General features: G+C 49.1%; 1 protein-coding gene across 1 annotated transcript in view; it reads left to right on the top strand.

Annotated features, from left to right (window-relative positions):
* The first annotated feature begins 14068 nt into the window (after positions 1–14068).
* Positions 14069–20791, top strand: part of LOC140717874 (uncharacterized) — a 107121-nt gene continuing 100398 nt past the window's right edge. Inside the window, exons 1-2 of the mRNA XM_073031599.1 lie at positions 14069–14161; positions 15435–15545. Of these exons, the coding sequence (XP_072887700.1) occupies positions 15445–15545 (101 nt within the window). The 5' untranslated portion in view covers positions 14069–14161; positions 15435–15444. The remainder of the gene's footprint in view (positions 14162–15434; positions 15546–20791) is intronic.

Below are 20791 nucleotides of genomic sequence, written 5' to 3'. Positions count from 1 at the left end.
GGAGTTGGTAGTGGGAGGGTGGGGTGGTAAGGTTGGCTTGGAGTTGGGTAGTGGGAGGGTAGGGTGGTAAGGTTGGCTTGGAGTTGGTATTGGGAGGGTCGGGTGGTAAGGTTGGCTTGGAGTTGGGTAGTGGGAGGGTGGGGTGGTATGATTGGCTTGGAGTTGGGTAGTGGGAGGGTGGAGTGGTAAGGTTGGCTTGGAGTTGGGTAGTGGGAGGGTGGGGTGGTAAGTTTGGCTTGGAGTTGGGTAGTGGGAGGGTGGGGTGGTAAGTTTGGCTTGGAGTTGGTAGTGGGAGGGTGGGGTGGTAAGATTGGCTTGGAGTTGGGTAATGGGAGGGTGGGGTGGTATGATTGGCTTGGAGTTGGGTAGTGGGAGGGTGGGGTGGTATGATTGGCTTGGAGTTGGGTAGTGGGAGGGTGGGGTGGTAAGATTGGCTTGGAGTTGGTAGTGGGAGGGTGGGGTGGTAAGTTTGGCTTGGAGTTGGGTAGTGGGAGGGTGGGGTGGTAAGATTGGCTTGGAGTTGGGTAGTGGGAGGGTGGGGTGGTAAGTTTGGCTTGGAGTTGGGTAGTGGGAGGGTGGGGTGGTAAGATTGGCTTGGAGTTGGGTAGTGGGAGGGTGGGGTGGTAAGGTTGGCTTGGAGTTGGTAGTGGGAGGGTGGGGTGGTAAGTTTGGCTTGGAGTTGGTAGTGGGAGGGTGGGGTGGTAAGGTTGGCTTGGAGTTGGTAGTGGGAGGGTTGGGTGGTATGATTGGCTTGGAGTTGGTAGTGGGAGGGTTGGGTGGTATGATTGGCTTGGAGTTGGGTAATGGGAGGGTGGGGTGGTAAGGTTGGCTTGGAGTTGGGTAATGGGAGGGTGGGGTGGTAAGTTTGGCTTGGAGTTGGTAGTGGGAGGGTGGGGTGGTAAGGTTGGCTTGGAGTTAGTAGTGGGAGGGTGGGGTGGTATGATTGGCTTGGAGTTGGTAGTGGGAGGGTGGGGTGGTAAGATTGGCTTGGAGTTGGGTAATGGGAGGGTGGGGTGGTAGGATTTGCTTGGAGTTGGGTAATGGGAGGGTGGGGTGGTAAGATTGGCTTGGAGTTGGGTAATGGGAGGGTGGGGTGGTAGGATTTGCTTGGAGTTGGGTAATGGGAGGGTGGGGTGGTAGGATTTGCTTGGAGTTGGTAGTGGGAGGGTGGGGTGGTAAGGTTGGCTTGGAGTTGGGTAATGGGAGGGTGGGGTGGTAAGTTTGGCTTGGAGTTGGTAGTGGGAGGGTGGGGTGGTAAGGTTGGCTTGGAGTTGGTAGTGGGAGGGTGGGGTGGTAAGGTTGGCTTGGAGTTAGTAGTGGGAGGGTGGGGTGGTATGATTGGCTTGGAGTTGGTAGTGGGAGGGTGGGGTGGTAAGATTGGCTTGGAGTTGGGTAATGGGAGGGTGGGGTGGTAGGATTTGCTTGGAGTTGGGTAATGGGAGGGTGGGGTGGTAAGATTGGCTTGGAGTTGGGTAATGGGAGGGTGGGGTGGTAGGATTTGCTTGGAGTTGGGTAATGGGAGGGTGGGGTGGTAGGATTTGCTTGGAGTTGGTAGTGGGAGGGTGGGGTGGTAAGATTGGCTTGGAGTTGGGTAATGGGAGGGTGGGGTGGTAAGATTGGCTTGGAATTGGGTAATGGGAGGGTGGGGTGGTAGGATTTGCTTGGAGTTGGGTAATGGGAGGGTGGGGTGGTAAGATTGGCTTGGAGTTGGGTAATGGGAGGGTGGGGTGGTAAGGTTGGCTTGGAGTTGGGTAGTGGGAGGGTGGGGTGGTAAGTTTGGCTTGGAGTTGGGTAGTGGGAGGGTAGGGTGGTAAGTTTGGCTTGGAGTTGGTAGTGGGAGGGTGGGGTGGTAAGGTTGGCTTGGAGTTGGGTAGTGGGAGGGTGGGGTGGTATGATTGGCTTGGAGTTGGTAGTGGGAGGGTGGGGTGGTAAGGTTGGCTTGGAGTTGGGTAGTGGGAGGGTAGGGTGGTAAGGTTGGCTTGGAGTTGGTATTGGGAGGGTCGGGTGGTAAGGTTGGCTTGGAGTTGGGTAGTGGGAGGGTGGGGTGGTATGATTGGCTTGGAGTTGGGTAGTGGGAGGGTGGAGTGGTAAGGTTGGCTTGGAGTTGGGTAGTGGGAGGGTGGGGTGGTAAGTTTGGCTTGGAGTTGGGTAGTGGGAGGGTGGGGTGGTAAGTTTGGCTTGGAGTTGGTAGTGGGAGGGTGGGGTGGTAAGATTGGCTTGGAGTTGGGTAATGGGAGGGTGGGGTGGTATGATTGGCTTGGAGTTGGGTAGTGGGAGGGTGGGGTGGTATGATTGGCTTGGAGTTGGGTAGTGGGAGGGTGGGGTGGTAAGATTGGCTTGGAGTTGGTAGTGGGAGGGTGGGGTGGTAAGTTTGGCTTGGAGTTGGGTAGTGGGAGGGTGGGGTGGTAAGATTGGCTTGGAGTTGGGTAGTGGGAGGGTGGGGTGGTAAGGTTGGCTTGGAGTTGGTAGTGGGAGGGTGGGGTGGTAAGTTTGGCTTGGAGTTGGTAGTGGGAGGGTGGGGTGGTAAGGTTGGCTTGGAGTTGGTAGTGGGAGGGTTGTGTGGTATGATTGGCTTGGAGTTGGTAGTGGGAGGGTTGGGTGGTATGATTGGCTTGGAGTTGGGTAATGGGAGGGTGGGGTGGTAAGGTTGGCTTGGAGTTGGGTAATGGGAGGGTGGGGTGGTAAGTTTGGCTTGGAGTTGGTAGTGGGAGGGTGGGGTGGTAAGGTTGGCTTGGAGTTGGTAGTGGGAGGGTGGGTTGGTAAGGTTGGCTTGGAGTTGGGTAGTGGGAGGGTGGGGTGGTATGATTGGCTTGGAGTTGGTGGTGGGAGGGTGGGGTGGTATGATTGGTTTGGAGTTGGTAGTGGGAGGGTGGGGTGGTAAGGTTGGCTTGGAGTTGGGTAATGGGAGGGTGGGGTGGTATGATTGGTTTGGAGTTGGTAGTGGGAGGGTGGGGTGGTAAGGTTGGCTTGGAGTTGGGTAGTGGGAGGGTGGGGTGGTATGATTGGCTTGGAGTTGGTAGTGGGAGGGTGGGGTGGTATGATTGGCTTGGAGTTGGGTAGTGGGAGGGTGGGGTGGTAAGGTTGGCATGGAGTTGGGTAGTGGGAGGGTCGGGTGGTATGATTGGCATGGAGTTGGTAGTGGGAGGGTGGGGTGGTAAGGTTGGCTTGGAGTTGGTAGTGGGAGGGTGGGGTGGTATGATTGGCTTGGAGTTGGGTATTGGGAGGGTGGGGTGGTAAGGTTGGCTTGGAGTTGGGTAGTGGGAGGGTCGGGTGGTATGATTGGCATGGAGTTGGTAGTGGGAGGGTGGGGTGGTAAGGTTGGCTTGGAGTTGGTAGTGGGAGGGTGGGGTGGTATGATTGGTTTGGAGTTGGTAGTGGGAGGGTGGGGTGGTAAGATTGGCTTGGAGTTGGTAGTGGGAGGGTGGGGTGGTAAGGTTGGCATGGAGTTGGTAGTGGGAGGGTGGGGTGGTAAGATTGGTTTGGAGTTGGGTAGTGGGAGGGTAGGGTGGTAACTCACTTTATACGATTCTACAATGGGTGCTTTTCCTTAACTGTTTTGAACTGTACATTTCATACGTTTGATTTGCACCGTATAAACCTTTTATTACTGTTTTTCTTTTGTTTTGTTGCATTGTAGAAACTCATAAAAAACTAATTTAAGAAATAAAGAAAGAAGAAATGGGGATTAATCTCGTGGGAATGAGGAAGGGTTTTAACGTGCTGGGTTATTTCAGTGTTAATGAATTGGGGATGGAGCATAATGTATTAGGGTATTGTAGAGTAAATGCTTTGTGGTATTACAGAGGTAATGTGTTGGGGATGAGAGGGTTAATGTATTGGGGTGTTACAAGGTCAATGAATTGGGTTTTACAGGGTTAATGTATTGAGATATTGCAGGGTAAAAGCATTGAATTGAATCGACTTTATTTCTTACATCCTTCACATACACAAGTAAAAATCTTCACGTTACATCTCCATCTAGATGTGCAATGTGCTATTTATAGTAATTTCTGATAAATAGTATAGCAAATAGAATAGTTTTTGTAATTGAACAGTAAGAGGTGCAACAGGGCAGTCAATATAACATAGAAATACAATTGTATCAGCATGAATTAATCAGTCTGATGGCCTGGTGGAAGAAGCTGTCCCGGAGCCTGTCGGTCCTGGCTTTTATGCTGCGGTACCGTTTCCCGGATGGTAGCAGCTGGAACAGTTTGTGGTTGGGGTGACTCAGGTCCCAAGTGATCCTTTGGGCCCTTTTTACACACCTGTCTCTGTAAATGTCCTGAATAGTGGGGAGTTCACATCTACAGATGCGCTGGGCTGTCCGCACCACTCTCTGCAGAGTCCTGCGATCGAGGGGAGTACTGTCTGAGGCGTAAGAGTCACTGTTGTGCCTTTTTCACCACACGGCCGGTGTGTACAGACCACGTGAGATCCTCGGTGATGTGTATACCAAGGTGCTTAAAGCTGTTCACCCTCTCTACCCCAGATCCATTGATGTCAGTTGGGGTTAGCCCGTCTCCATTCCTCCTGTCGTCCATAACCAGCTGCTTTGTTTTTGTGACATTGAGGGAGAGGCTGTTTTCTTCACACCACCATGTCAGGCTGATGACTTCGTCCCTGTAGGCCAGCTCGTTATTGTTTGAGATTAGGCCAATCAGTGTAGTGTCGTCGGCAAATCTAATTAGCAGATTGGGGCTGTGGGTGGCGACACAGTCATGGGTATACAGAGAGTAAAGGAGGGGGCTTAGTACACAGCCCTGCGGGTCAGAGGGGCAGAGGTGAGGGAGTCCATTCTTACCACCTGCCAGTGATCTGACAGGAAGTCCAGGATCCAGCCACACAACGCAGGGTGAAGTCTCTGAGCTTCTTGTCGAGCCGAGATGGAATTATGGTGTTGAACGCTGAACTGAGGTCTGAGAACAGCATTCTCACATAATCATCCCCCTTCTCCAGGTGTGTAAGGACAGTGTGTAGAGCAGTGGCTATTGCGTCGTCTGTCGATCGGTTGTGTCGGTAGGTGAATTGTAGGAGGTCCTCTGTGGGTGGTAGCAAGCTGCAGATGTAGTCTTTGACCAGCCTCTTAAAACATTTGCTTATTATTGAGGTGAGTGTGACAGGACGCCAGTCGTTCAGGCGTGTTACCTTGGTATTTTTAGGTATCGGAACAATTGTGGATGTTTTGAAGCAGGGGGGCATTCTACACAGGGAGAGGAAGATCAGGGTGTTACAGGATTAGTGTCTTACGGATGAGGGAACTAATGGGTATTACAGGGTTAATCTATTGGGAATGAGAGGGTTAATGTATCAGTACTACAGGGTTAATATAGTGCGGATGAAAGGGTTAACGTATCGAGTGTTACAGGGTTAATGGTATTAGGGATGAGAGGGATAATGTATCAGGAATTACAGGGTTAATGTATTGGGGATGAGAGTGTTAATGTATTGAGTGACAGACGGTTAATGTATCGGGGATGAGAGGGTACAATTATCAGGTATTACAGGGTTAATATAATTGGGATGGAAGGGTTAATGTATTGGTATTACAGGGTTAATTGTGTTGGAGATGAGAGGGTTATGTATTGGGTATTACAGGGTTAATGCATCGGGGATGAGAGAGTTAATGTACTGGGTATTACAGGGTTAATTGTATTGGGGATAAGAGGGTTAATGTATTGGGTATTACAGGGTTAATGCATTGGGATGAGAGGGTTAATGTATTGGTATTACAGGGTTAATTGTATTGGGGATGAGAGGGTTAATGTGTTGGGTATTAAAGGGTTAATGTATTGGGGATGAGAGGGTTAATGTATGAGGATGAGAGAGTTAATATATTGAGGTATTGCAGGGTTAGTGTAGTGGGAATGAGGGGGTTAACATGTTGGGTTATTACAAAGTTATTGCATAGGGGCTTTGCACAGTGATGGGACATCACAGGGTTAATGCTTTGGGATGAAGGGCTAATGCTCTGAGGTATTGCAGAGTTATGGAGTGTTACAGGGTTAAAGAATTGGAGAGGAAGATGTTAATGTATTGGGGCATCACAGGGTTAATACATTGGGGCAGAGAGGGTTAATGCCTTGTGCTGTTGCAGGGATAATGCATTGAGGAAGGTGTTTAGGGTTAACGTGAGTGTTGATGTACTGGTGAATGGGGCATATGGAGATGGGGATGGGAGAGTTAACCTATTCAGTGTGGACATAGCAGGTTGAGTTTGCCCCGGTGCCTGTGTGAGTGCTGGTCGAAGACTGCAGCGGCCGGCCAGGTCACACCGGGGGGCCACAGAGCCCTGAGAAAAGTCAGTCTCGAGTGCTCTGTAGGGGAAAAAAAATAATTCATCGGAAACAAAAAAGTCCAGAAGCCCAAATGCAGCTCATTTACGAAAAGTCAAAGCGCAGCGGTTGAGCGGGGAAAAATTCCCATGCTGACTAGATAAAGGTGCAAAGCAGCCTAGAGTATCAGAATGGTATTGTAGCTGAAGGACGTCAGTGATTACAGCTTCCTGTCGAGATCAAGAGCTGCAGCTGGAGATCAGCTACCTGCCCACCAGCAAACGCCTCCTCGCATCCTGTTTTGATGAGCTTTCCAGTAAGTTACCTCGATGAGAATTTTGGGCGCTTAGGAAATGGCAGATGTGACATCGCCTTTCTACTGCATAAATTCCACTCTCTCAGACCGGTTGTTTACAGACTGGGGCGGCAAAGTGTGTCCAACTGTCTGGGGATTTTTCTGCACAGAATCGCAACAAGGTGCAAAACATCCTTCGGGTCAGCTGGAGTATTGAGTCCACCAGGCTTTAGGAAGGGCAGATTTGATCGAGCGGTGTCCAAGCAGGCTTTTTCCCACTGAGGCTGTGTGAGGCTACAACTAGAGGCCACGGGTTGAGGGAGAAAGGGGAACATCTTTGCTCAGAGGGTGGTGACAGGGTCGAGCTGCGTGTACAAGTGGCGGGAGGGGGACCGATTTCAGAGATGGGTCCGTTGGCGGGGTGGAGATTCGCCTGAAACAAAGAGGCTCCTTCCCCTCGCCAGCCTGCGGGTCACCCTCGGGCAAGGTGTAGCTCCTGCTTAGCCCCCGATCAGGGTGAGGTGAAGCCGTGGGAGCAGGTGATGGACGGTCGTACGAGCAGCCGGTGCAGATCACAAGCCCTGGTTACGTGACCACTGACGCCAGGCAGACAATCTCTGACGAGTATTGATAACGGCTGGGGACACCCGTCTTGTAAAGACCCGGCCCAGAAGAAGGCAATGGCAAACCAGTTCTGTAGAAAAAATTGTCAAGAACAGGCAAAGACCGTGATTGGCCATGTCATACGACTTGGCGCATAATGATGGTGTCATACGACTTGGCGCATAATGATGGTGTCCAGCAACATGGCGCATAATGATGAAGGCACGGACGGGACGAGCGTGGAGGGCTAAGGTCCGGGTGCTGGTCGATGGGATGCGGCAGGTTGACAATTCTGCAAGGACTAGATGGGCCGAAGGGCCTGTTTGTGTACTGTAGTGCTCTGTGACTCTGTGGCATGGAGGTGCCGGGGAGGTTGACCAGAACGGTTCAGAGCTTAAGGCAGTTCAGCGCCAGGGCTGGACAGACGAGATTGGGCACAGGTCTGAGAGAGGTGGACCAGACGACAACTGGTTCAGACAGGGGAGATGGAGGGAAGCCATTTGTATGGTTCAGGTACTAGACGGGTTGGGCTGGATGCAAGAGTTTCATCAAAACAAAGGCAGAATGGGAGGAAAACCATTTCACAGATGCAGATAGGATCTGAAACTCAAATGCTTGTTTGTCGAGATAACAGAAACACTAGCGATCATGCAAATGCTAGAAATCCAGATCAACACACACACACACACACACACACACACACAGAGGAACACATGGACACAGATACACACACTTACCTACAGAAACACACACACACACACACACACACACACACACACACACACTCACACTCACACTCACACTCACACACACACACACACACAGAGGAACACATGGACACAGATACACACACTTACCTACAGAAACACACACACACACACAGATACACACACTTACCTACAGAAACACACGCGCGTGCACACACACACACACACACACACACACACACACACACACAGGAACACACAGACACAGATACATACACACACACACACACACACACACACACACACACACACACACACACACAGGAACACACGGACACAGGTACACACACTTACCTACAGAAACACACACACACACGCACACACACACACACACACACACACACACACACACACACACACACACGTGGTGAACTAGATATACCTGTCTGGACTGCTCCTGTGGCTCCTCCCACAGACCCCTGTATAAAGGCGACTGTGGGCTGCTGCTCTCCCTCATTTTCCCCAGGATGTAGTGCTGTTTATTCTTCCAGTCAATAAAAGCCGATATCTCACATCCTAAGTCTCAGCGTGAGTTATTTATGGTGCATCAGGGACTGACACAGGTCTGTGGGGAGAGAGTGGGACCGTGGGATTAGTTTGGGGACTGTGGTGAACTAGATATACCTGTCTGACTGCTCCTGTGGCTCCTCCCACAGACCCCTGCTGACTGCTCCTGTGGCTCCTCCCACAGACCCCTGTATAAAGGCGACTGTGGGCTGCTGCTCTCCCTCATTTTCCCCAGGATGTAGTGCTGTTTATTCTTCCAGTCAATAAAAGCCGATATCTCACATCCTAAGTCTCAGCGTGAGTTATTTATGGTGCATCAGGGACTGACACAGGTCTGTGGGGAGAGAGTGGGACCGTGGGATTAGTTTGGGGACTGTGGTGAACTAGATATACCTGTCTGACTGCTCCTGTGGCTCCTCCCACAGACCCTGCTGACTGCTCCTGTGGCTCCTCCCACAGACCCCTGTATAAAGGCGACTGTGGTCTGCTGCTCTCCCTCATTTTCCCCAGGATGTAGTGCTGTTTATTCTTCCAGTCAATAAAAGCCGATACCTTGCTTCCTACATCTCAGCATGAGTTATTGATGGTGCATCAACACACACACATGGACACAGACACACACACACACACACACACACAGGAACACACGGACACAGATACACAGACTTACCTACAGAAACACAAACACACACACACACTTACACACGGACACACTCAAAGTTTCAAACTAAATTTATTATCAAAATACATACAGTTCTGTGCAAAAGTCTTAGACACATATACTGTATATAGCTGGTGTTGTTTCATTTATGTTTGTTTAAAAATTAATAAAAAGATTTAAAAGAAAGTATATAGCTGGTGTGCCTAAGACTGTTGCACAGGACTGTAGTAATTTTATGTATCGCGCTGTACTGCTGTCACAAAATAAAACAAATTTCCTGACGTGTGTGAGTGATGATAAACCTGATTCTGATCTGGGTCTCTATTGTGGACTGAGAGTGGGAAGGGGGCAGGGAGAGGGGAATCATGGTTGGGAAAAGGGGAAGGGAGAGGGGAGGGAGCGGGAAGCACCAGAGAGACATTCTGTAATGATCAATAAACCAATTGTTTGGAATCAAATGACCTTGCCTGGTGTCTCAGGGCTGGGTGTGTCTGTACCCACCCCTGACACTCCTTCTCTGACCCCTGTCCCACACCCCTCCCGCGACACTCCACCCTCACCATTCCCAACATCCTTTGCTCCCGCCAGATTTACAAACTCGCTCTCCGCTCCACGTTGACAAATACAGGATTGTGTGAAAGTCTCTGGCTCTCGAACTGTATGTGTGTGCCTTTTATACACTACTGTATATGTCACCCTATACACCCTGAGATTTGTTTTCTTGCAGATATTCAAAGAAAAATAAAGAAATAAAATGGAATTTATGAAAAACTATAAATAAAGACTGACAAAACATCAATGTGCAAAATACAAACCGCGCAAAAATAAGAAAATAAGTAACTAATACCGAGAACACGAGTTGTAGAGTCCTTGAAAGTCAGTCTGTAGGTTGTGAAATCAGTTCAGAGTTGAGGTTATCCTCACTGGTTCAGGAGCCTGATGGTTGAGGGGTAATAACTGTTCCTGAACCTGGTGGTGTGGGTCCTGAGGCTCCTGTACCTCCTTCCCGATGGAATCAGTTCAGAGTTGAGGTTATCCTCACTGGTTCAGGAGCCTGATGGTTGAGGGGTAATAACTGTTCCTGAACCTGGTGGTGTGGGTCCTGAGGCTCCTGTACCTCCTTCCCGATGGAATCAGTTCAGAGTTGAGGTTATCCTCACTGGTTCAGGAGCCTGACGGTTGAGGGGTAATAACTGTTCCTGAACCTGGTGGTGTAGGCCCTGAGGCTCCTGTACCTCCTTCCCGATGGAATAAGTTCAGAGTTGAGGTTATCCTCACTGGTTCAGGAGCCTGATGGTTGAGGGGTAATAACTGTTCCTGAACCTGGTGGTGTGGGACCTGAGGCTCCTGTACCTCCTTCCCGATGGAATCAGTTCAGAGTTGAGGTTATCCTTACTGGTTCAGAGGCCTGATGGTTGAGGGGTAATAACTGTTCCTGAACCTGGTGGTGTGGGACCTGAGGCTCCTGTACCTCCTTCCCAATGGAATCAGTTCAGAGTTGAGGTTATCCTCACTGGTTCAGAGGCCTGATGGTTGAGGGGTAATAACTGTTCCTGAACCTGGTGGTGTAGGCCCTGAGGCTCTTGTTCTTATTTCCCGATGGAGGAAATGCCTGAGGACCTCAGCAGGTCAGGTATCATCCTTGGAGGGGAGTTAAGCAGTTGACATTTTGGGCTGAGACCATTCATCAGGTCTTTGGGGACCAGGAGGCCTATGATTCTTTCACCAGGAAACATGGAGCTCTCTTACTTAACTTACGTGAGAAGAAATGAGGGCTCTTTCTGCTGACGGGACAACCTGCCAATAGGCCATTCTCCCGTGATCCTATCATATTGTGTAAGACCATAAGACCATAGGACGTAGAAGCAGAATCAGGCCATTCGGCCCATCGAGTCTGCCGCACCATTCCATCATGGCTGATTTATTGTCCCTCTCAACCCCATTCTCCTGCCTTCTCCCCGTGACATTCAATGCCCTGACTGATCAACCTCCACTTTAACTTTTCCGAATGGCTTGGCCAACATTCCCATCTGTGGCAATGAGTTCCCCAGATTCACCATCCCCTGGTTCAAGAAATCCCTCTTCATCTCAGTTCAAAAGGGATGTCCTTGCACTCTGAGACTGCGTCCTTTGCTCCTGGAATCCCCCACTGTTGGAAACCTCCTCCCCGAGTTCCCTTTCGATATTGGATTGGTTTCAATGAGACCCCCCCCCCCCCCCCCCCACTCCTGATCTCCAACGAGTGCAGGTCCAGAGCCATCAAACGCTCCTCGTATGTTAAGCCTTCGACTTGCAGGATCCTCTGGACCCTCTCCAGTCCCCGCCCATCTTTTCTTGGATAAGAGGCCCAGATTGCTCACAGTTAATACAGTGCCCTGACACTCAGTGGCCACTTTATTAGGTACGCCTGCTCGTCAATGCGAATGTCTCATCAGCCAATCACGTGGCAGCGACTCAATGCATCAGAGCACGCAGACATGGTCAGGAGGTTCAGCTGTTGTTCAGACCGAACATCAGAACGTGATCTGAGTGACTTTGATTGTGGAATGATGCCAGACGGGGTGGTTTGAGTATCTCAGAAATTGCTGATCGGGGATTTTCTGGAGTTTACTGAGAATGGTGTGAAAAATAACAGTCACCCACGTCATACAGCATGGCACATAATGATGAAGATAACAATGACCATTGAACCATGGAAACACAGAACATTACAGCACAGAAACAGGCCTTTTGGCCCTTCTTGGCTGTGCCAAACCATTTTTCTGCCGAGTCCCACTGACCTGCACCTGGCTCGTGTCCCTCCGTACATCTCTCATCCACGTACCTGTCCAAGTTTTTCTTAAATGTCAAAGTGAGCCCACATTTACCACTTCATCTGGAGCTCATTCCACACTCCCACCACTCTCTGTGTGAAGAAGCACCCCCCCCCCCAATTTCCCTTTAAACTTTTCCCCTTCACCCTTAACCCATGACCTCTGGTTTTTGTTCTCCCCTAGCCTCAGTGGAAAAAGCCTGCTTGCATTCACTCTATCTATACCCATCATAATTTTATATACCTGTATCAAATCTCCCAATCCACAACATACATCGTCCTGTATGATGATGAATACAGGACTGAAGATGTTGTATCTGAATGCGTGCGGTGTACGGAATAAGGTAGGTGATCTTGCAGCTCAGTTAGAGATTGGCAGGTATGATGTTGTGGGCATCATTGAAGGAAGGTCATAGTTGGAGCTTAAATCTAAGGGGACGTCTTGTATCGAAAGCGCAGGCAAAGGGGGTGGCCTGACCATTGGTAAAAAATCAAATAAAATCCTTAGAAAGAGGTGATAGAGCATCAGAGGACACAGAATCATTCCGGGTAGAGCTGAGGAACTGCAAGGGTAACTGATGGGAGTTTTATACAGGCTTCCAGGATGTGGGCAACAAATTACAGTGGGAGGTGGAAAAGGCATGTAAAAAGGGCAAGGTCATGGGGGATTTCTATATTCAGATAGATTGGAAAAGTCAGGTTGGTGCTGGATCTCAAGCGGGGGAATTTGTAGAACGGCTTTTTAGAGCAGCTCACAGGGGAATCAACTATTCTGGATTGGGTGTTGTGCATTGACCCAGATTTGACCAGGGAGCTTAAGTTAATGGAACCCTTAGGAAGCAGTGATCATAATATGACAGAATTTACACTGTAATTTGAGAAGGAGAAGCATAGTATTACAGTGGAGTAAAGTGAGTTAGAGAGGCACGATAGGGACGCTGGCCAAAGTTGATTGGATGGGGACACCAGCAGGGATGACAGCAGAACAGCAATGACTGGGGTTTCTGGGGGCAATTCAGAAGCTGCGGATAGATACATTCCATAGAAGAAGTATTCTAAGGGCAGGATGACACGACTGTCACTGACAAGAGAGGTCAAAGCCAACATAAAAGCCAAAGAGAGGGCATAGAATACACCAAAAATAAGCGGGAAGATGGGGAAACGTTTAAAAACCAACAGAAGGCAGCTAAAAATTCAAAAAGAGGGAAAAGATGGAACACAAAAGTAAGCTAGCCTCAAAGAGGATCCTGAAAGATAGAGTGAAAGAGAGGTGAGGTAGATATCGGACTGCTGGAAAATGATGCTGGAGAGGTAGTAATGGGAGTCAAGGAACCGGCAAATGAATTGAACAAGTATTTTGCATTGGTCTTCGCAGTGAAAGCCACTCGCGGTATGCCGGAAGTTCAAATGTGTCGGGGGTAGGGGTGAGTGAGGACAAGGTGTTTGGGAAACTGACTGGTCTGAAGGTAAATAAGTCACCTGGACCAGATGGACTACATCCCAATGTTCTGAAAGAGGTGGCCGAAGAGATTGTGGAGGCATTGGTCATGATCTTTCAAGACTTCTGGAATGGTTCTGGAGAACTGGAAAATTACAAATGTGCCTCCACTCTTTAAAAAGGGAGGGAGGCAGAAGAAAGGAAATTATAGCCTGACTTAGTAGTTGGGAAGATGTTGAAATTCATTATGAAGGATGAGGTTTCAGTTTTCGTGGTAAAATAGGCTGCAGTCAGCATGGTTTCCTCTTGCCTGACAAGCCTGTTGGAATTCTTTGAAGAAATGACAGTGGATGTTGTTTAGGGAAATGGATCAGCCATGATGGAAAAGTAGAGAAGACTCAATGAGCCAAATGGCCTAAGTGAGGTTTGGGAGAGGCGGCCATGCTTGGGGAAAGGGGAGGTGAAAGGTCGGGAGAGGGGCCTGTGGGGGGGAGGGGCTGAGCGTTTCTGATTGACGGCAGGGGACGGAGCCTGTGTGCGGCCCGCCCGGTTCAGGGCAAGGGGCGGGGCTCAGGGCTGACGTGTGACTGACAGCAGTGGGCGGGGCCAGTGTGCGGCCCGGTTCAGGGCAAGGGGCGGGGCTCAGGGCTGACGTGTGACTGACAGCAGTGGGCGGGGCCAGCGCGCCCTCAGCGGAGTCGGCGGGAAAGTTTAAATGGCGGCGCGGCGCTGCGCTTCCGCGGGTTTGAAGTGAACGTCTCGCCTTTCCTCCCCTCCCACCCTCACTCGGCCAGGCGCCAGCTGTGAGTCCGGGCACCCTGAGGACCTGGTCTGATGTGGACACATTAAAACTGAGGGAAAAATGGCCCCCGTGGGGGGGGGGGGGGGAACAGGGTAAGGGTGGGCACTGGGATGGGGTAACAGGCCCCCTGGGGTAAGGATGGACACTGGGATGGGTATAAGGCTCCCTGGAGTAGTGCTGGGATTTGGGATGGGTATTTAGACTCCCTGGGGTTGGGATGGGGATAAAGCCCCCCTGGGGTAACATTGGGTTTTGGGATGGGCATTTAGATCCCCTGGGGTAAGGTTGAACACCGTGATGGGTATAAGGCTCCCTGGAGTAACGCTTGGCCTTGGGATGGTGATAAAGCCCCCCGGGGTAACGCTGGGCTTTGGGATGGGCATTTAGATCCCCTGGGGTAAGGTTGAACACCGTGATGGGTATAAGGCTCCCTGGAGTAACGCTTGGCTTTGGGATGGTGATAAAGCCCCCCGGGGTAACGCTGGGTTTTGGGATGAGTATTTAGATCCCCTGGGGTAAGGTTGAACACCGTGATGGGTATAAGGCTCCCTGGAGTAACACTTGGCTTTGGGATGGTGATAAAGCCCCCCGGGGTAACGCTGGGTTTTGGGATGGGTATTTAGATCCCCTGGGGTAAGGTTGAACATCGTGATGGGTATAAGGCTCCCTGGAGTAACGCTTGGCTTTGGGATGGTGATAAAGCCCCCCGGGGTAACGCTGGGTTTTGGGATGGGTATTTAGACCCCCTGGGGTAAGGATGAACACTGGTGGGTAAGGCTGGGCTTTGGGATGTGGTAAAAATGCCCATGGAGTGAGGCTTGGCACTGGGGTGAGATATAAGGAGTGCACCATATAAGAGGTGGATAAGGCCCTCTGAGGCAAGGGGTGGGCACTGGGATGGGGTAAGAGGCCCCCTGGGGCAAGGGTGGGCACTGGGATGGGGTAAGAGGCCCCCTGGGGTAAGGCTGGGCACTTGGATCGTGTGTGTCTCCCTCGGGTAGCTTTGGGCACTGGGAAGGGGTGTATGGCTGGGCCATGGTATGGGGTAGGCTGGGCACGTGTGGCAGTGTGTAAGAGCTGGGTTCTGCCCGGGCTGGTTTCTTCACACTTAACTCTGGAATTCAGGTTGATGGGTTGGGGCCTCGACCTTGGATGCACAGATCTGTGATGGTCTCAGGTGGAGGTGGGCACCATGGACTTTGAGATAAGATTGGGCATAGAGAGCCCCAGATGAATTTAGGGAATGCTAATGTCTCTTTCCTGTCTCCTTGTAGTAACGGCATAATGGGCTTGAAAGCCTTCATGTACCCTCTGCCAGAGACACGGTTGATCCACGCGGGGAGGACCGTTTACAAACTCAAAATGCGTTACAGTCACCATATCAGGTAAGCTCGCTGAAAAACACTGGCCCAAACCATCGAATGGGCGTTCATTTTTTTGGCTTTCAAGGTGCATTCTAACTTGAAGTTGAAAACATAAAAATGAGAAAGTCTGCATTTGCTGGAAATCCAAAGCAACTAGGTAGCCTCCAACCTGATTTCATGAGTATTAATTTTTTCCTTCGGGCAAAAAAAAACACTACCCTTACCCTCCCCTCTTCTTCTATTCCCCACATTGCTCTCTTAATTCTTCTCATCTGCCTATCACCTCTCTGGGCCCCCTCCTCCTTCCATGATCCACTCTTCTCTCCTATCAGATTCCTTCCTCCCCATCCCTTCACCTTTCCCACCCACCTGGCTTCACCCATCACCTTCTAGCTACCCGCCTTCCCCTCCCCCCACCTTATTCTAGCGCCTTCCCCTTCCTTTCCAGCCCTCAAGAAGGGTCTCAGCTCAAAAAGACAATTCTTTATTCATTTCCGTTGATGCTGAGTTCCGCCAGCATCTTGTGTGTGTTGTTTTGCAGTTGAAGTTGAGTTTAATGTCATATGCACAGGTGCAATGAAAAACTTACTTGCGGCAGCGACGCAGGCACGTATCAGCTCCTGCCTGAGAGACAACTTGCATCCGCTCCGATTTGCCCACCGGAGCATCAGATCCACAGCAGATGCCACCTCATTGGCTCTTGACTCAACCCTGGAACATCAGGGCAGCAAAGATGCGTACATCAGGATAGTCTGGTGCGTCTCGGATCTGTGCTGGGACTATTCTTTGTTGTCTATATCAGTGATCTAGATGATAATGTGGTAAATTGGGTCAGCAAGTTTGCTGAGGACACTAAGATTGAAGGCGTTGTGGACAGCGAGGAAGGCTTTCAAAGCTTGCAGAGGGATCTGGACCAACTGGAAAAATGGGCCAGAAAATGGCAGATAGGATTTAATGCGGACAAGTGTGAAGTGTTGCATTTTGGAAGGACAGATCAAGGTAGGACGTACACAGTAAATGACAGGGCACTGAGGAGTGCGGAGGAACAAAGGGAGGTCAGATAGATAATTCCCTGAAAGTAGCGTCACAGGCAGACAGGGTTGTAAAGAAGGCTTTTGGCATCCTGGCATTCATAAATTAAAGTATTGAGTATAGGAGTTGGGATGTTATGGTGAGGTTGTATAAGACATTGGTGAGGCCATATTTGGAGTATTGTGTGCAGTTCTGGTCACCGAATTACAGGAAGGATATCAGTAAGATTGAAAGAGTGCAGAGAAGATTTACTGGGATGTTGCCAGGTCTTCAAGAGTTGAGTTACAGGGAAAGATTGAACAGGTTAGGACTTTATTCCTTGGAGCGTAGAAGAATGAGGGAGGATTTGATAGAGGTTTACAAAATGATGAGGGGTATAGACAGAGTAAATGCGAGTAGGCTCTTTCCACTTAGATTAGGAGAGATAAATACGAGAGGACATGGCTTTAGGGTGAAAAGGGAAAGGTTTAGGGGGAACATGAGGAGGAACTTCTTCACTCAGAGAGTGGTGGGAGTGTGGAACGAGCTGCCATCTGACGTGGTAAATGCAGGCTCACTGTTAAGTTTTAAGAATAAATTGGATAGATACATGGACGGGAGAGGTCTGGAGGGTTATGGACTGGGTGCATGTCAATGGGACTAGCGGAATAAAGTTTCGACAGACAAAGGGCCAAATGGCCTGTTTTCTGTACTGTAGTGTTCTATGGTTCTACAAGAAACATTAACGATCAGCATAAATTATGCGTGGAAAAACACGAATTAGAAGAAAAGAGAGCTTTTTGTGATACAAAATGGTCATTGTGCCACTGTGCCTCTTCTCGTTACTGCCGTTGTGCTGATGGTACTCACTCAACAATTGAGAGCGTTTCCCTGCCTGTGCCATCAGATTATTGTGTTGCCCATGAGCATTACCTCTTTAGTCCAGCATGTCTTTTTTTTTGGAAATTTTATTTAATTGCTTTTTTAAGTAATTACAAGAGTGGAAAAAAAAGTATATATCCCTTCCCCCCCCTCCCCTTAACCCCTCCCCCCAGTATGTCTTTTTGTACTTTATATTAATTGTATTTCTTATGTACTGCTGCCCCAAAACAACACATTTCACATTATGCTCAGTAGTTAGCGCAACACGATTACAACTCGGGGCGTTGGAGTTTGGAGTTCAATTCCGGTGTCGTCGGTAAGGAATCAGGAACAAAATTGGGTTTAATATCACCAGCACATGATATGATATTTATTAACTTTACGGCAGCAGTACTATGATGTTAGAGAGAAAAAACTGAATGATGGTAAATAATATATATACACATAGACACAGACACACACACAATAGTTAAAAAAGTAGTGAGGTAGTGTCATGGGTTCAATGTCCATTCTGAAATCTGATGGCAGAGGCTAAGGAGCTGTTGCTGAATTGTTGAGCGTGTGCCTTCAAGTTCCTGTACCTCCTCCCCGAAGGTAACAATGGGAAGAGGGCATGGCTTGGGTGGTGGGGGTCCTTAATGATGGACGCTGCCTTTTTGATGGAGCTGAATATGTTTAGGACTGTCTGCAGCTTACTTTGATCCTGTGCAGTAGTGGCCCCATACCAGAGAGTGATGTAGCCAGTTAGTATGCACTCCACGGTACAAACGTAGAAGTTCGCAAGTGTTTTTGGTGACATATCAAATCTCCTCAAACTCCTAATGAAGTATAACCGCTGTCTTGCCTTCTTTATAGCTACATCGATATGTTTGGTCTGGGTTAGGTCCTCAGAGATGCTGACACCAGAAACTTGAAATTGCTCATTTTCTCTACTACTGATCCCTCTATGAGGATGTGTGCATGTTCCCTCATCTTCCCCTTTCTGAAGTCCACAATCAGTTCTGTGGTCTTCCTGATGTTGAGTGCAAGATTGTTGCTGCAACGCCACTCAACTTACTGATATATCTGGCTCCTGTACACCCTCTGGTCACCATCTGAGATTCTGCCAACAATGGTTGTTATCATCAGCTAATTTATAGATGGCATTTGAGGTGTACCCGGCCACACAGTCTGCACATCCTCCCTGCGGAATGTGTGGGTTTTCTCCGGGCGTTCCAGTTTCCTTTGATGGTCCAAAGACATACTGGTTAGTAGGTTAATTGGTCATTGTAAAATGCCCCCCCCCCCCCGATTAGGCTCAGAATTAATTCGGTGGGTTGCTGGGTGGCGTGGCTCGAGGGCTAGAAGGGTCTATTCCATGCTTTACCTCTACAGAAATAAAAATAAGTAATTATAAGTCAATAGAATAACTCTGATTCTGATCCTGAGACAGCAATGAGATCAGCAGGCTGGTTCAACAATGACTGAGTTACTGAAAGAGCAGAGAAAAATGGAAGTGACAGAAATCTGAAAGCAAAATGCAGAAACTCTGAAAATACTGGAAGCACTCAGCAGGTTAGACAGCAACTGTGAGGATGGAAATAGATGAATGCTTCAAGTCATTGGTTCCTTTTATCAATGGATGAACCATGGCAACCTCAATTGGGTAATCTCTCCAGAAAAAAAAATGGTAGAAATTCAATGCACAAAATCAGTCTCAGTGTGGTTTTCGTGCTCGAATGACAGGAATTACCCAACTCTATCTGGCCGTGGTGTTGTCATCATACGGTTAATAATGAGAAAAGCATTGTCAGATCGAATGGAAAAGTCAACACCATTTCTTTCTCTAGTTTTAGCTTCATTTTATATTTTTATTATACACTCAACGGAAACTTAACTATGTACACCAGCTCGTTAATGTAACTATCCAATCATATGGCAGCTACAATGCATAAGGCATGCAGACACAGTCAAGAGGTTCAGTTGTTGTTCAGACCAAACATCAGAATGGGGAAGAAATGGGATCCAAGTGACTTTGACCGTGGAATGATGGCTGGTGCCGGACGGGGTGGGATCTTCACTCACAACAGAATCTAGAGTTTAGAGACAATGGTTTGAAAAAGTGAAGAAAACACCTGGTGAGTGAATATGTGTTAATGAGAGAGAGGTCAGAGGAGAATGTTCAGACTGTTTCAATCTGACAGGAAGGCAACAGTAACAAGTCGCCCCTCGTTACAACAGTGGAGTGCAGAACAGACGACACGTCGAACCTTGAAGTGGACGGGCGACAGCAGCAGAAGGCCACAAACAGACACTCAGTGGCCACTTTATTAGGTACAGCAGGTAGTGAATAAAGTGACCAACCACTGCGTGTACTTCCTTGTGGGAGGGCAGTAGTTCTCGAAAGGTAATGGCAGGCTGCAGAGGTGGGAGAAAGGTACAGAAGCTGGTCGTGGAGCAGGGACAGAGTTGTGGGGCTGTGAAGGGCAAACGTTCTTCCAATTCCATACGGGGAGGTGGGTGGTTCTGGAAAAGCAGCCAGAGGATTAAGAAGACAAGCCCGTGTGGCCCAGCGAGTCTGAATCCTATTCAATCCTACCTTAGAAGAAGGCTTGCAAGTGGCTATGCTCCATGTAGCATTTGAAGAGACTTGCTGTGTCAACATAGACTTTTGCAAGTTTTTACAGACGTACTGTGGATTCTGACTGCTCGCTGTGGAGGCTCCAATGCACAGGATTGAAAAAAAAAAGCTGTACACACAGCAAGCTCCATTATGGGCAGAACCCTCCCCACCAGCGAGGACATCTTCAAAAGATGGTGCCTGAAGGACACTCACCATCCAGGACAGGCCCTCTTCTCATTACTACCATCAGGAAAGAGGTACAGGAGCCTGAATGTTTGTGGAACAGCTTCTTCCCCTCCATCACTAGGTTTCAGAATGATCCGTGAAACCATGAGCACCACCTAACCACCTTGCTCTCTTTCTGCTTTATTTATCTATTTATTTTTATGTATGTATTGCATTGTATGGTTGTCACAAAACAACAAATCTTGCGACATGTGTGTGATAATAAACTGGATTCTGATTCTGAGTCCTTCATGACCAAAAACCTATGGATGTGAATCTTTAACATCCACATTAATTGAGCTTCCACGGCTCTGAGAGAAAGATCTGAGAGATCCATGACATTTTTTTCAAAATCTTTCCCTTTCTGTCAGTTCCAAGTGGCCAGATCCTGATCCAGAAGCTGTACAACCTGGTCAGGACTCTCCAAGTGGCCAGCTCCTTAACCAGAAGCTGTACTACCTGGTCAGGACTCTCCAAGAGACCAGCTCCTTATCCAGAAGCTGTACTACCTGGTCAGGACTCTCCAAGTGGCCAGCTCCTTAACCAG

Source organism: Hemitrygon akajei, chromosome 28 (assembly GCF_048418815.1).
Source record: "Hemitrygon akajei chromosome 28, sHemAka1.3, whole genome shotgun sequence".
NCBI classification, from domain to species: Eukaryota; Metazoa; Chordata; class Chondrichthyes; order Myliobatiformes; family Dasyatidae; genus Hemitrygon; species Hemitrygon akajei.
Note: the sequence above shows the minus strand (reverse complement) of the source record. Positions and strands in the feature narration are given on the sequence as shown.